The sequence below is a fragment of the Sciurus carolinensis genome, chromosome 15 (assembly GCF_902686445.1).
Source record: "Sciurus carolinensis chromosome 15, mSciCar1.2, whole genome shotgun sequence".
In the NCBI taxonomy this organism is placed as follows: Eukaryota; Metazoa; Chordata; class Mammalia; order Rodentia; family Sciuridae; genus Sciurus; species Sciurus carolinensis.
Window position 1 is genome coordinate 64,677,527 of NC_062227.1, and position 16,101 is coordinate 64,693,627.

The 16,101-nt window shown below is 42.7% G+C and overlaps 1 protein-coding gene across 11 annotated transcripts in view; it reads left to right on the forward strand.

Moving 5' to 3' along the window:
- Nedd4l (NEDD4 like E3 ubiquitin protein ligase) overlaps window positions 1-16,101 on the forward strand; it is a 312,978-nt gene that overhangs the window by 268,173 nt on the left and 28,704 nt on the right. For 7 of the 11 annotated variants that reach the window (XM_047526345.1, XM_047526349.1, XM_047526348.1 and 4 more), the window contains 5 exons: window positions 1,279-1,333; window positions 1,431-1,484; window positions 6,313-6,371; window positions 12,913-12,978; window positions 15,281-15,510. In XM_047526345.1, the coding sequence (XP_047382301.1) occupies window positions 1,279-1,333; window positions 1,431-1,484; window positions 6,313-6,371; window positions 12,913-12,978; window positions 15,281-15,510 (464 nt within the window). The remainder of the gene's footprint in view (window positions 1-1,278; window positions 1,334-1,430; window positions 1,485-6,312; window positions 6,372-12,912; window positions 12,979-15,280; window positions 15,511-16,101) is intronic. The other 4 variants (XM_047526346.1, XM_047526347.1, XM_047526341.1 and 1 more) reach the window with 1 other exon arrangement.

Genomic DNA, 16,101 nt, shown 5'->3' on the forward strand with positions numbered 1-16,101 from the left:
AGACACTGTTCATTTATCCACCCAGGGTGGAGGAGGAGAGGCCCTGAGGGTGTCTCCTCCTCCAGGCATCCTGGGGTCCCATGGGTCTGCATTTCTGAATAAGATTGAGCGTTTGGTGGGTTTCCATTAGTTCATTCCAGGTGTGGGACCAGTACTTGGGGAAGAAGTTTCTGAATTGCCAGCCACTAGTGGAAGATAGACTGTGAACTAGGCTGTGCAAGAGGAATTCACTATAGGGGACAATGGAGGCAGCATGCTTTTATTTTACAACTTAGCAGCCTGAGAGTTCCACCCATATTGCTGTTTTAGCTAAAAGGGGAAAAAAAGAAAATGGTATGGGAGAAAAAGCCATAAGCCATCCCAGGAAGTGTCTGTGTGTCATTTAACCTCCAGATATTTCACATGTTTTCTCCCTTGTTGGTGACTGTTCACACGTCTAATTTTTTACCAGTTCTCTTTGAGGGAGTGGAGCCCTTTGGTCCAGATGGGATTCTGAGTAAAACGTTTCCCATACATCCTCCTCAGCAGCCTGCCCTCGACAAAGAAAGCTTGGATCAGGGCGGGGCTTGGAGGCCAAGACTATTTTTAAGAGAGATTTTTCTTTGTTACTGTTTTCCAAGCATAAGAACCTTTCTATTAATTGGTGCGGCAAAATTTGAAGCTACAGAAGTTAAGATTCCACGTGTACTCATTAGACTCTGCAGTATCCCTCCCCATCCATGTCTGTTTGGGTCCCTGGGATCAGAGAGAGCCCAGAGAATATGTTTGGAAAGTACGTTTTCTGAATCTGTTGGATTCCAGAGTTTCAGATAGTAAATCAAGATAGATTGAAGGTTGAACACGTACCAGCCTCATCTTAAAAGTTATCCAAATCTTTTAGTTCCGCAGATTAGACAGGGAGAGTTCACAGCAGAGGACACAGCCTCTTAATAACATGAATGAATTCACCGTGTCTAAGTGTTTATATTAGCCCTCCCTCCCCCTCCTCGAAGTACTCAGTATTTATTTAACTAAATGAGCTCTTCCAACTCAACTCTTCCGTGGCATGCTGAGGTTTCCCCCTTGGACTTTGGAGATGGCACCTCCCCACCAAGGCATCTAAGACGGTGGAACATAGGCGTGTTGCTAGAGGTCAGGAATTTACCTGAAAAGTTTGTATTTAGTTTATTCTCAATGTAAAGATGTACCCAAGGAGAGAAGAGTAAGAAAGGGCCTCTGATTTTGGAGCCACTGACTGACATTTGTATTCTCTCTCTCCCCACCTTCCCTGGATGCTAGCCTGGTTGGGAAGAAAGAATTCACCTGGATGGGCGGACATTTTACATTGATCATAGTAAGTTGGCACTGCTGTGGACACAGGTGTTGCCGGGCAAAGGGGAGTGGGTAATTCAAATGTGATAGTGAAAGCTTTGTCCTTTCGCTTTGTCCAGGCAGCCAGGTGTTATGTGGAGAGAGTGACCCCCAAGACTCAGTGCCCTCGTACGGTACTGTGCCTTCACCCCAAGTTTGCTTTAAAGTAGCCTATTGAGCTTTTATCCAATTTGATCTTGTGCCCGATTAACTTTTCTTTTTAATTAAAAAAAAAATTCTTTTTGGTTGATGATCCCTTGACATTTGCGCTTTTAATAAATACATTCTGGAAATAGAAAATAAGATTAGAAGTTGATTTAGTCAAAACAAATGTGTATGTGAACAGTGCTTTTAGCTGCGTCTAAGTTCTCAAAACCCTGCCTTCAGAGGCCTTTGGCAAGATGCCTTTTCTGACCTTATTTTCTATTCATGGCATGTTCCCCTGCTCCCACCACACTAATACATGTGCAGCTGCTTTCTCCAAGTTGTAGTAGAATTGCTGAAGGCTCTTGCTCCAGCACTTATGGATAAGCGTGTGGTTTCTCATTTCAACTAAAAGTTACACTAATAAATGTTTGCTTTTAGCCGGTGCGACTTTTATTATTTTATTTTGAGGCGACATGTTCTTCCTGGGATCATATTTATATAGCCCTTAAACTTTCTGAAAAGAGTATTTAAAAAAGAAGACTTTCAAACAGATCTCAAGTTCAAGTCATGTATGTAGTTTAGTAGTATGTGGGGTTCTGTTTTCACGTAGCTCAAACAGGAAGTCTGCCAGGTTTTCATCACTAAGCAAAGGTGCGTGGATGAGCTACTTACTGGGAAGTGCGGTCATAAGAATCCTCATCATGCAGGACCTGTCACTCTCACTGACCTCATACCTCTCCCCGATAATACTAGGGGACCCATTGCATTACATGCAGGACTTTGTTTTCAGGGATAAGGGTTTGAGGGGTTAGAAACTGAATTAAGAAAGGGGCCCATCAACTTAGAATTAAACCAGAAGTAATCTTACCTGTATTTAGAGGGGTGAGCTACCCTTGAGTTGAAATCATATTTCAGCATACACATAAGTTTAGTTCTTGCAGTCTTTGATCAGAAAAAAATACTGAATTGCATACTTTGCAGATTTTCACAACGAACATAAATTTTCTACCATAAATGCTTTAAAATGTACATGCATACCCCACTTTTCCCCTCAATACAACTTTTTTTTATAATTTTACTCCTGAGATAATTTGCTAAAGAAAGAAGAGGTTGCATCTCTTTTTCCTGCTAAAAACAAAAAGCAATTTCCCTTTCAGTTTTTTATGCATTATAATTTCAATTTGCGAAGAAATATTAAGCATTTTATTAAAACAAGGTCTTCAGTGGTTACAGTCTGGTCTGTGATCCACAGAGAGCATTTCACACATTAAGGCATGTCCTGGCTGAGCTGATGACCTGAAGCTTGGTGACCTGGAAAGAGCTTAGAGACTGTTCCTAATGCACCACCAGGAGTTGGAAGCAAGAACAGCTGTAGTGCAAAGGGTCACCCTCATGTACCTTGGAAACCAAAACCACAGCCTGTTTCCCCAGGGACACACTTGGGTCTTGTATATATTCAGCAGGTGCTTAATAAGTGGCGACCTGAAGTCAGGTTCATGGAAGGTCAGAGGTGAAGGTCTCAGAAAGTTGCCATCAATGGGCACACATGTGCTGGCCAGCCCTGCACCCCCTCCCTGCAGGTGGAAGGAGGCAGCAGCTTCAGATGATCTGTTCACTGCTTGCTCCAATGCCCCTCTCAGATGGTCCTTGTCACTCCACTTCACTCCTGGGAATCAAGTGATGTGGGTAAGGCCTAGCTTAGAGCCTGGTGGATCTGAGCTACCCTAGCATACTTACATCCAGGGACTTGGAGATTAAACTTCATTTTGCCTCTGCACAAGTATACTGAAAGTTGCTCTTAGAGCAAAACTTAGGTGACCAAAACACATTTAAGAAAAAATCCTGTATTAAAGAATTCTGTTAACTTCTAATGCCACATTTTTGACAGTGCTCCATAAGTCACCATGATTTACTTAAGGGAAAATGATACAAGGGAGGTTCATGCCTTTAAAACAATTCAATGTCATTTCTTTATCCTCATCATGAAACCTCTCTTTCCAATTTTCTAACAAAATTTGGTTACCGTTACAGTGCCTACAGGACAGAAATGAGGTCCCTATATAGGTTGTTTTACAGTGAAAGCAGTCATCTTAGAAATTGTTCAGAGACATCCTGTCTTCCTGCAGAGCTGGGACACAGGATTGAGTTACAGACATGAATACACTTGTCCTTTAAATAATTAGGTTATTTAATTATTTTCCTGCTTTATAAATTCTTCCTGAGAACTTAGACATTTTCAAGATTATTCAACCTTAAGGACTAAATTTCAGAAGCAGTGAATGTTCAGTACTGGTCTTTGGTTTAGACCCCTTGGTTCATTGGGTTGATATTTATCAAATCAATAGTTCCCAACATCAAGCAGAATCTCTGACCCTCTTGGGAGGGATATTATTCTTAGGACCAGAATAATTGGTCACCAATATCTTAAATACAAAAGTTAGAAAATTCCAGTGATTCCATTTTTGTTCTTTTCTGCCAGTCTTATCAAACCAGTTAGTAGTAGCTAAATTGATTTTCTTCTCATCATTGTTTCCTTCTTGTCCTTTTATTTGAAATTTAATGTCCCCAAGGTGAAAAGCAAGTTTAGACTCAAAAGTTCTTTTAAACAGAAGCTTGCAGAACTGAACCCTTTGTTCCTGTATCAACAACACTTAGCTGCAAAATCGGTATTTGTCATAACCACACGGGAACTTGGTTTGTTTTCACCACCAACTTTGTTCAGTCATTACAGGGATCACAGATGAATCCCCTCTTACATACTGGACCTCTGTTCTGTGAGGGAAAGCAGGCCATGGAGATGAATAACCCAGCCCCTGCCCTCCGGAGGTGCATGCCCAGCAGGGAGTACCAAGGCATGTCTTAGTGTAGCAGGAACAGTTGCTGTTCGGGTGCAGGTGGAGGGAGCTGGAGAGGCCTGGAGGGAATAGGTTCCTTTCAGACAGGTTCCTCCCATGGAGGGGCCTGAGCCTGGCAGGTGTGGGGGAGAGCAGCTGTTCTGGGCAGGTGAGACTCTTGCAGGTATGTGGCTACAGGCAGGTGTGCTGTGTTCGGAGAAGTGCAGCTTCTCCCCCCGGCTGTGCTCAGAGGAGGCCAGCACAGGTGTCTGCCAGGTGTGGGGACTCAGGTTCATTCTGCCAGCAGTGGGGAGCTCCAGAGGGCTTTTCCAGAGGCGAGTGACCATGGTCAGATATGTTCTTTGGAAAGCTCTTTTGGCAGAGCAGTAGAGGAAGATTTGAACAGGGCAAGTAAGACCATGGCCAGGGGAGCCAAGAGAATAGAACAGTCCAGAAAAAAATATGAATGCCCCAGCAGGAACCCTTCAAGAGAGAGATGGGGAAAGTTCCATGACTACCAGGGGGTGGGGTGGGGATGTGGCCAGGTTCCTAGTTTGATCCACCAGTGGACTGTGAACCTGCTCATCTGGAGCATACGATTATGTGGCAGTTTTGGGTGCAGAGTACTGAGCTGTTCTGTTTGGACAGAGTCAAGTGGAGGCCCCTGGGGGAGGCCAGGTGTTATATCCAGGATGGAGCTTGCTGTTCAGGTATGGCAGGCAGTTCTGGGAATCCTCACGCACTGGCAATAGCTAATTCATTTTTTTTTTTTTTAATTTCATGTCAAGATCTAGTTGAAACGGTTAAAATCCAAGTTGGTATTTTAAGGCACCAACTCTGCTGTATGCTGTGTGCTTTCTTTGGTTTTCTTTTCTCTTGTTTTCCATCACAAGAGCAACTTTTACTTTTCAAAGTCTTCTGTTTTCAAAGCAAGGGACACAACAATGCCTTTTGCTTCCATTAGGGTACCCAAACCGATTAGACTTTTCATGTAATTTTTATGCCAGCATGAAAGCAAAATAAGGATTCTAAAATAGTTATGAGCTCTGGGAGCTCTTTTTTTTTTTTTTTTTTTAACTTTACCTCTGCTTTCATTAAAATAATAATAATATCAGACTTTTAGAAATTCCTGGTACAGTCATTAACACTGAGTGCATGGGGACTGTCCACCACCTCCAGGGTAGGTGCACACTGGGTTCCTCACCACTGCCACCCACCTCTGACCAACTTAGAGGACCCATCATCCCCAGTCCACCTTTTCCCTGTAGCACACACCAGGAACCCCAAAAGTCTTTAATTAGGCACATTCACAAATCCCCTAGACGAGTGGTTCTGTAGGTAGTGTGGACTCATTTGGAAGAAAGAAACTACCCTTGCCAACATGGCCAAAGGGGAACCTTCCTCTGGAGTCTTTCTGGGCTGTCTCTAATACTCACTTTTTTTGAACTGCCTTAGCTGCCTTGGTTTTTGTGTGCGTGTGAGTGACGCATGTAATGGATTATATTTGTTCAATGCAGGATTCCTAATTGAAAGCAGTTTTTCAATACCATAAGCAAATAAAAAACCATTTGAAATGAGAAAAAAAGTCATGTGTGTTTGTGAACCTTCTGGGGAACTAAAACTTTTTATGCCTTTTTTCAATTAAATGAAAATCAAGATCAAGTTATAAATCCTTGGAAGAACAGGGGTTTATAATTGAAATTTCAGCAGATTGCTTGCCAAAAACAATGCGGAAAGATGGTTTCACTTTAGTTGTGCATTTTCAATTGAGTATTTTTAACTAAACAGTATGTGAGGAATTTCCACATAGAGTGGTTACCTTCTAACCCTGAAATACTAAGTCATTACTCTTGGGAGGGGTCTGTGTAAGGCACTGGACAACATTGGAGGAATCCAGAAATGGTTCTTACTAAAACATCCTTTACATAAAAGAGACTTGAACTAATGTCCTGACTTTTTTTTTTTTCTTTAACATTTTCAGATAGCAAAATTACTCAGTGGGAAGACCCAAGACTGCAGAACCCAGCCATCACTGGCCCGGTCAGTATTCACAAGCTCTGAACCTTCAACATAAGCTTTTGGTTTCCTCTATCTCTGCATCTCACGTGTGTCACCTTACTGCCGTGGGACTGGGGTAATTGAGTTGTTTAGCACTCTGCTCCTTCCTCCTCACCAAAGTTTCCAGGTGGGGTCCAGCTACATGTGCCTTTTTATTGGATGGTCATTGTGAAGGAAAAGAAAATGGTTTGATAATGGTAGCAGAACAAAGCATTTTTTTCTTCTCCTTTGTAAAAGGGTGGATTAAAAGTATAACTAAGATTTTCTCCCTTCTTCCTCCTAAGATACAAAACCAAGTCCTTTATTTTGTAGAGCATTGTGATTTCTTTAGACCAAGGTTAGTAAATGTGCACTAATAAATTTAAATCTCTCCCAACTTTTAAAAATCTGTTGGCATTTGGATGAGGTCGTTGCCACCTTGGGGAAACGGGCATTTAAGGATCTTTAACTCTGCTGACCCACTCACTTTCTCACGGGGATATCTGAAAGACTAATTTTGTGGCTTTAATCTGATTCAGTTCAGATTATATTTTAAATGATGAAGCTACGTTCATCTGAAAACTTAAAAGATGCTGCACTGCCAGTGTGCATTGATGACTGACAGTCTCTGGCTTTTATTGATTGATTGATTGATTGATTGTACTATGGATTGAACCCAAGGGTACTTTACCACATCCCCAGCCCTTTTTATTCTGACACAGAGTCTCCCTAAGTGAAGTAGAGCCTCGCTAGTTGCTATGGGTGACCTCAAACTGATGATCCTCCTGCCTCAGCCTCCCAAGTCACTGGAATTTCAGGCTTGTGCCACTGTACCTGACTCCTCTGGCCTTTTTGTAAATTCTTTTGTTGGATTTGTTCAGCTATTTTGGTACTGTTCCCTCTACAAAATGCCCCCCAAAACAGTCAACTCCTTTTTTTTCCTCTGTAGACTAAAAAAACACTGCCTTGCTTTGATGCCTTCTTTTTTTCACACATTCACAGTTAAAATTAATTGTTAGAATGGTATTTCCCTTCTCCATCATTAGAAACAAGGCAAATTCAAGAAACAGTGCTGTTAAGTGAGTGGCAGAAGATGGAAACTTCAACATTATCATATGAACCAACTATTTCTTACCATTTATTAGTCATCTGCCTTTACTCAGAACACTCCTAGTCTTTATTCATTACCCATGAAAATTATTTAGCATTATAAAGTCAGGGCATTGCTCCCAAGCAAGATCTCCATTCTTTCTGTTTTCTGTTAATAAAGGAGGCATTCTTGCTTTTTTATTGTTATTAGTGATACTGCTTTCAATAGAAGTATGTGTATTTAGGTAATTATCAACTTAAAGTAGACATTTGGTGTTATCATTCAGTTCTAAATATTGGGCAGTTTTCATATGATTTTTCTCCTTGATTCTGTAAATTATTTAGAATCTGTTTTTCAGCATGTAGGAGAGGGGTTTTGCCTATCCACCTCTTATTTCTAATTGGATTGCATTGCTAAGGGAATAGTGTTAGGTATTTGAAACTTAATGGAAGTTTAGTCATTTTTTTGTAAATTTTTTTGTGTTTTTAAGAAATATGTATTATGTCTGGTTGGATGTAGAGTTCTCGATGTGTGCATTAGGTCCAGCTCATGGTGTTCAAATTATCCAGATCCTTACTGTCTTTTTTCCTCATTATCTGATCCACTCAAGACTTGGATCAAAATCTCCATAGTGATTGTTGCTGCGTCAGCTTTGTTGATATTTGGGTAATTACACTCACTTTTTCTCTTCGTTAGTGTTTGCTGGGTGTATCTTTTCTGTCTCTTGCAGTGTCTTCTTCTCCTTCCTTGCTAAATGATTAGAGTACTTTCTGCTTTCTTTTCTCTGTGTGCTGTACTTTCTATTCTTTCAGTCCTCACATTAAAATTCTTGATCAACATACATAGCTGAAGGTCTAAGCTAACCACTCTCTCCTGTCCTCCTGTGCACAATCAGGACCTCAGAGAACGTTCATGCCATTCTTTCCCACTCCCATTTTCCATGTTGTCATTCATTGGCTGGAATCTTAAAAACCTCTTGTTTCTAAACTTTCCAAATAGTCATTAATATTTTGTCTTTTTCCCCAATAGTCAATGTTTATTTCATTTTGCCTATGTGTAAACAGATTTCTTGACCCACAGTTGGCTCTTGCGTCCATTCTTTTCCCAGGTTGTCTTCATGAAGTACACAGTACACTCATGGTTCTCACTGTGTGGTCTGCAGGCCTCTTCTGGGAACTTTTTGGAAATGCATGTTTGCAGATCCCACCCCAGATCCATTGAATCAGCCGCTCGGGGAGGGGACAGCAGTCCGTGTCTTACCAAGTCCTCCTCGGTCTGCTGATGCCCACGCAAGTTGAGAACCTCTGCCCAGCAGCACCACCAGTGAGCTTGAGTGGTGATCTCTTGGTCTTCCATCTGAATGTCTGGTTGGCCCTCTCTCAAGATTAAGTTCAGCCAGTTATAGAATTCTTATTTGATTTCCTTCAGTACTGTTTGGAGATATTCTTGCTTGTCTTCTGACTTCCATAACTGATGATGAGATGTGTGTTGTCAATCTGCCACTTCTGCATGGGTAAATAGCTCTGTTCTTGTGTAATTTAAAATTTTTTCTGTCTTTGGTGTTCTTCAATGTCACTATGATGCATGTATGTGTGTATTTCTCTTTGTTTATCCTGCCTTAGACTCAAGATTTTTCAACATGGGGAATCATGTCTTCTCTCTTCCAGAAAATTCTCAGCTATTGTTTCTTCACATACTTCATTGTTTTCATCTTCTGTGTATCTGGTTTGTTTGGGGCAGTGCTAAGAATCAGGGTCTTGCTAAGTTGCTGAGGCTGTCCTTGTCCTTGTGATCCTCCTGCCTCAGCCTTCTGAGTAGCTGGTGTGTGCCGCCACACCCAGCTCAGAGTCTGTGTTTTTATAACTCCTGATTGGGCCTTTGGTTTACCTACATATTGTCTTTCTCCTCTCTTAACTTTCGCATTCTCTCACTTGTACTCTCATGCTCTCTCTCTCCCTCCCCTGTCTCTCCCCCACTCTGCCATATTGTGAGTTATTACTTAGTTCTCCCAGTGAGTCCTTTCTTAAGCTTTTTGTAGAATCCATTCTTTATCTGTTCATTGTATCTATTAGTGACTGTGTTTAATGATCTTCTAAATTTTGCTTTTTTAATTCTTTTATCTTTTTTATCATTTTAAAAACACTGATTTAATATCCCCTTTCAGGTTATTCTATTATCTGTGGTCCTGAGGCATTAAATCTCCTACTTGTTGTCTGTGTATTCTCCTTAATGGTAGATTATTGCCTGGTGTGTGTGTGTGTGTGTGCGCGCGCGCGCACACGCTCATCTTCATTTTCTTTCTAGGGGACTTTTATAAATCCCAGCCTATCTTTATAGTCAACTTGTTAGGCTGAGTCCATGCCACTCGATTAGGATAACTGAACTTCATAACAGCTTTGGAGTATGGATTTATTATAGGCCTGTTCCTTCTGGTTTTTCTCCCATTTGTGGTTCTAGATAGATAGCCTCATACAGTGTCTCTGGGCCAGTAGGTAATTTTCTTTCCCCCTTTCAGAACTCTGCTCTGGCCCCCTGGAACATATAGACTGTTGACAAAGTTATGTGTCCCTGAGGGACAAGATGAACATCTGAACAGGAACACCTGTGTCTGGCTCCAGTGACTGCTTTTTCCTCTGAGTCCTACTGCTAATGGGATACCTATACTCTCTCTTTTCCCCAAATCTTATCTCCAAATTGATCCCGCATTTATATACATTTGTCAGTCGTTGAGAGACCCTTTCTGCAGAGGCTCAGTGTGTGGCAGTACTGAAGATTGGCATGCGCTCCCTCTGACACATGTCACCATCAGTAGCACCTGTTAAGTCCTGTCCCTTCATGCTGCTAGAAGGAAGAGCATCTCAGGCTTGTGTATCTCTTTTTACCTTTCCGAGGACTTTATCAGCAATGTCCTCAGGGAGGTAGGGCAGGTGTTCTCACCAGCTTATCAGAAGCTCGGAAAGCTAATCATATTGTTGCCAATTCCCGCAAATGTCAGCATGAAGCCTGGAGCCCCTGGGTGCTGGCCTCACCAGTATCTCCACAAGCCTTTCTGTCCCAGCATCACCCAGAACAGGATGACACAAAATACTGAGGACTGACCTGTGCAACAAGCTAGGTTTCACACTACAAAGAAAAGAACACATTTAAGGCAGAGCCAAAGGGCTAAACTCACAAGCATGTCGGTTTTTCACATAGGTGTATTTTACAAGTTAAATGGTATGCAAGAAAATGAGATGCCAGGTTTTCAAGAGAGAACAAATAATTTAGTGTGTCTGATGCAAGAAACATACATGTAATTCTCTTCAGAAGCTGCAGCATCTGGCCCTCTGTCCTGGTACGCAGCTGGAAACTTTCAGGAGATTTCCTCCCCCGTGAGAGCTACCCTCGAGGGATGGACAGTTGGCACTGGAGGAGAATGATGTGTGTCCACCTTTCTTGCACCGTTCCCCAGAAGAGAGACCAGAAATATCTCAGCTTCCTATTCCCACCCACAGCTAGTCAGCACCTGCCAGGTTACAAGGCAGGCATGAGAATGGGTATCACAGGCGGGGGCCAGCATTTTGAAATCTGTTCCTTGGGAAATGTGTCACCTTTTAAAGGCCATTTAGCTTCTATACACAATGATGAATATTGAAACTTTTTTCAACATTTGGGGGCAAAAAAAAAATAATTGCTGGGGATCAGATGTTTGGACATAGGAGATCCTGAAGCTGATCTGATCAAATCCTTCTGCTTAACCGTGAAGAAATTCCTTAGCAGAGAGAACATGTCACAGAACCAGCTGGTAGTAAAGTCTCCTTAAAATTCAGGTCTTACAAGCCTGTCCTTAGAGAATGGAAAGAAGTCATGTCTTCAATTTAATTCCCCTCAGTTTCAGTCCTAGCCGAAGGCATCAACCAAAGGCTACCCTCCTTGTGACTTGGTGCTCAGTCTCTGGTCTGTCCCCTTTGCTCAGAGGTCCCTCAAGCTGCCCTTCCTGACCACCTCACATAGAACAGAATTCTGCCCTGGATGGATGGATGCTTTTCTCCCTCAGGACACCTGTCTGTTGCCCCCAACAGCTTGTTACCTCAAGTTAACTGGGAACTGAAAAAGGACCCTTTGTATTATGTGCCATTATTTCCTTAGCACTTAGTGACCTACACACCTTGCACAGAGTAGTACTCAGGAAATGTCTGTTGAATGAATGAACAAGTGAACCACCAAAAAGTGATACGAGACTCATTTGTGATGGAGTGTAGTGTTGGTAGGGCAGAGAAAACCATCTCTTGGTTAGGGTAAGAACATTATATCCTTGTCTGTACATCAGTGGCCTCCACGTATTGGTAAGAGTCAGGAGTCCTACCCGAAGGCTGGGGTTGTGGCTCAGTCTTTTTGCTCCTCATTTTCTCTCTTTATGGTCAAGAATAAGCGTGACACAAGGTGTCAGGGTGGAGTCCGGAAATGTTTTTCTGAGGATTGGTATATTTTATTAACTTGGTCTTAAATGATATCAGCATAAGTATTCTCTGCCTAGACCCACACTGTTCACTAAAAAGGTATGAATTACTGCTTTTGAGGCAGGTGCTGGGGTGTCTGTGTGTATGCAGAAGCCAGTCTGTTCTGCTTCATTAAAAAATAAATAAATAAATAAACAAACAAACAAATAAGCAAACAAACCTGTAAACCTTTTCAATAGCCCAGTCAGGGCTCTGCCTCTAAGCTGCTTTACAGCATAGCAAATAAAGGCTGTGTAAATGGCTGCATAAAAATGTTATCACTCTGCCTGAAGAGACACCAGAACTTTTGAATGGTTACAGCCAGTCAGATGCCGAGCCCACTGCTGTGGCTCCGTCACTGTGCTTCACAGAGAAGGCATTTGAGGTTTAAAGAAATCCTTGTCCAGGAGCCCAGAGTAGTAAGGGGCACCCCTCGTGACTCCCCAGGAAGATCTTCCCAGAGCACCATCTGCCTGACTACGTTTCTCACCAAGGGTGTTAATCACTCCTTTCTGCTCACGGTTTTTCCCCCAGAGATTATAAAAGCATGAATAGATTTTTCAAAACACCCAATATAGGTCATTTTGAATTATATGTTAAACCATCAAGGCCACTAACTCTTAACTATAGAGGGCAATAAATATATGTGTGTGTGTGTGTGTGTGTGTGTGTGTGTATTTCTGATGAAAATTACATAGAAAGCATATTTAGTTTGTGCAGCACACCCTAAATGTTTTCTTGATCATGAAGATGGTCGTTTTCAGGGGCGAAAACACCATTCTATGCCCATTAGCCCTAATCAGTTCTAGAACTTTTCCCGCCTGCTATGTAGACATTATATAAATTTTCTATGGAAAATAACTGCAAGTGAGTACTTAAGGTTTGTGATTCATGGAACTCTCTGAATGTTGGCTCAGTATTCATACATTTCAAGCAGATTGCTTGCATTGTCTATATTTATAAATTTATCTTCCAGGCTGTTCCATACTCCAGAGAATTTAAGCAGAAATATGACTACTTTCGGAAGAAATTAAAGAAACCCGTGAGTAATCGTCTCTTCTCAAAATGCTGTGTTTAGGTCGTTTGTGAGCTGCAAGAGTTACCCAGAATACCCCAATTGTTTCTTTTACGTGTATACTAAAAATATTACCTTCCTTTTTTCACTGCACTTTGATCCACCTGGATCTTCAATCTGAATTTTCTTTTTAACCGAAACGGTAAGTGAAAATTGACTCAGTATTACATATCAAATCACCTGGTGGGTAATTTCTTATGTAATACCTAAAAAGATAGAAGTTATTTTTGTGGGATGGAAAATAATTCAGGACAGCCATCATAAAACCTGGGGAAGCCCATTCAGTCCCTATGGTTGTCATGTTTCAGACTGTTGGGGGCTGTGCCTTGTGGGCTGCGCTGGGATGGCGCCTGGCGGCCAGCCGGAGGTTGCTTTGATCACATCGGCAGTGAGGAGGTTGATTAACATAAGCACACTCAGGTGATTTATCATTGGCCGTATTCAATTAAGTTCATGCACACAACGCTGCACAGGTGTTCCCGAGTGCTCCTGCTCGTGCCTGCTCACTTTAACCTTTGCTGTGATAGGGCAGCTGGCTCCTCGCCTGATCTCAACTAGCATGGCCCTGCCCTCCACCTCCTGGAAGGAATATAAGCGGGCAGTGGGCAGAAGGCAAGGGGAAGCAGCTAGCAGAAAGAAGAAACAGCAGTAAGCAGAAGCAGCTAGCAGAGAGAAGCAGCAGCTAGCCCTCAGATAGATAGCACCTAGTTCACAGGATGCGGGACACAACTCTAAGAAGAAACAGATCTCTGATAAGGGTAGAAGCCTCTCTTTCTCTAAAACTTTCTCTCTAAGCAAAGTCTCTCTTTCTTTAAGCAAAGCCTATCTTTCTCTCAAAGCCTCTCTTCCTCTAAAATCAAGCAAGCCTCTTTTTTCCTCAATAAGCTAGGGAATAAGCAAACAAGCAAGGAAGCAGCACAGGAATAGAAGTAGTTTATTTCCAGTCCACTTCCAATAAATACCCGCGCAATTGTTGCCGCGGGCGGCGACATCAGACAACCTACATCCAGGATTGGAAAGCGTTCAAGTCCTTCCCTTTAAATTCAGAAGTATAGTTTTAACTATTAACATTTATATTTCAGTATAAATTATGTGACAAATAATTACAATACTTGGCAGCCCTTAGCATAATTTTTTTTTTTTTTATTGTGGTTCTCGGTGGCAGTTTACAACCCAGAAACTCCATAAGGTTTTTATAGGCAGGGCTGCAAATTACAGTGCTGCTTACTTTTTGACCCATCACCCCAAGTCCTTCCAGCTGTGCCTCCTGTGCTAGCTGTCATGGTACCTCTCCAGTTCTGGTCTTAGTTTTCTCCTTGGCTGGCTCAGTGACAGTTGTGACGTCTCTGGGAAAGGAGAGTCAGCCATGGCCCAGCTCATGCAGTTTGCCAGGTCTGTCCTCCTCTTCCTGCGCCCTGCTCCCAGGTGATGCCTGGAGCTCTGGGCATCCGCTGGGATGGGGCACGGACGCCTTGCACTCTGTGCCAATCCCCTCTGTCCTTAGTTCAAGTGCCTCACCAATACCTATTTTCCAAACGACTCTTTGTCCTTCAGGGCTCAGCTTTGAACACATAACTTTGCAGTGTTCCTTGGTGAGTCCCTGCGTGTCCTCCAGTAACAGGCTTTGGCTCAGTCTGGCACTTAGGCTGCTGTGCTCTGCTCAGCCCCATTCTCAGGGCAAGGTCAGCCCTGGACCTCATCCTTCTAGGAGACCATTCTCACAGCCCTCTGAGATGCTCCCTCCAAGCTTGACCCGAATCAGAGTTGAACTCCCTGTGATAAATGAACTCACAGGCCTCATGGATCATACCTGCCATCTGTGGTCCCTATCACATATGCAAATGGTCCCAGCCCGGTCAGGTGGGAATTCTCTGTAGGTTTTGATTACCTGGGCTAAAGTCTCTGTCCTTGATTGAAACCATACATGGAGCTGGCTATTTCACTGTCCAGTGCCAGAGAAGGGCCCACCCTGTTTCTCCAAGGGGTAGAGATGATCTTGTACTCAGCAGGTTTTCTTCTACAGCGTGCGTGGCTGACTCAGTCTGAGCCAGCCGCAAGTGGATGCCCTTTGTACCACATCTTGACCCAGTGAGGATTTCTGTCTGGGAGGGGGAATCCATAAAGCAGAGCATCTCGGCGGGAACCATTTGTCCCTGCACATTTATTTGTAGCCTGCCATCGCTTCTCCCTTTTGTTTTTTTCTGAGAAAGCAAGGTGCATATTTACTGTATGGTCCTAAGCTTTTCTTTTTCTTTTTTCTTTTGTACAGGCTGATATTCCAAATAGGTTTGAAATGAAACTACACAGAAATAACATATTTGAAGAGTCCTACCGGAGAATCATGTCTGTGAAAAGACCAGATGTCCTAAAAGCTAGACTGTGGATTGAATTTGAATCAGAGAAGGGTCTGGACTATGGGGGCGTGGCCAGAGAATGGTTCTTCTTGCTCTCCAAAGAGATGTTCAACCCCTACTATGGTCTCTTTGAGTACTCTGCAACGTAAGTATGGAGTACATTCAGAATGTGTGCCCCACAGAAATGGTTTTATCCCGAACGAATTTAAACTCAATGGGAGAACAAGCAATTCACCCATTTGAAGTGAATCAATGCCGCCCACTTCCCTCCCTGCCCATCCCTCCATCTCCTGTGACTCCACCTGGTGAAATAATGTACTCCCTGAACACCTAAAACTCATTCTTCCCTTGTCTGTTGGGTTCCCAGAATTGAAATCGAAAATGCTTTGGGTATTCATGGTAAGGAATAAGAGGCAATCTTCATTTGTAATGTCCCATTAATTCAAGAGGAGAGGTCATCAGAGTCAGAATTCAGAAAGTGTCATTACATGAACAAGAACAGTCTCTGAAGTCACACATGTAAAGGCAAATCATGAAGACTTTGAGGACCCATACTTGGGACACAAAGGACCCTAACCCTGGTCCTGTAAACAAAGAACCAGGCTTCTCCTGGCATTAGGATTTTGTCTCTGCCAGACTTGGAAAACTGAGGCAGATTGAGTTGCTTTCTCAATAGTCAAATGTTGGCTCCTAGTAAGGCCAACCATTTCTCTCCAGGCTCAGGAACCTTGAAAGT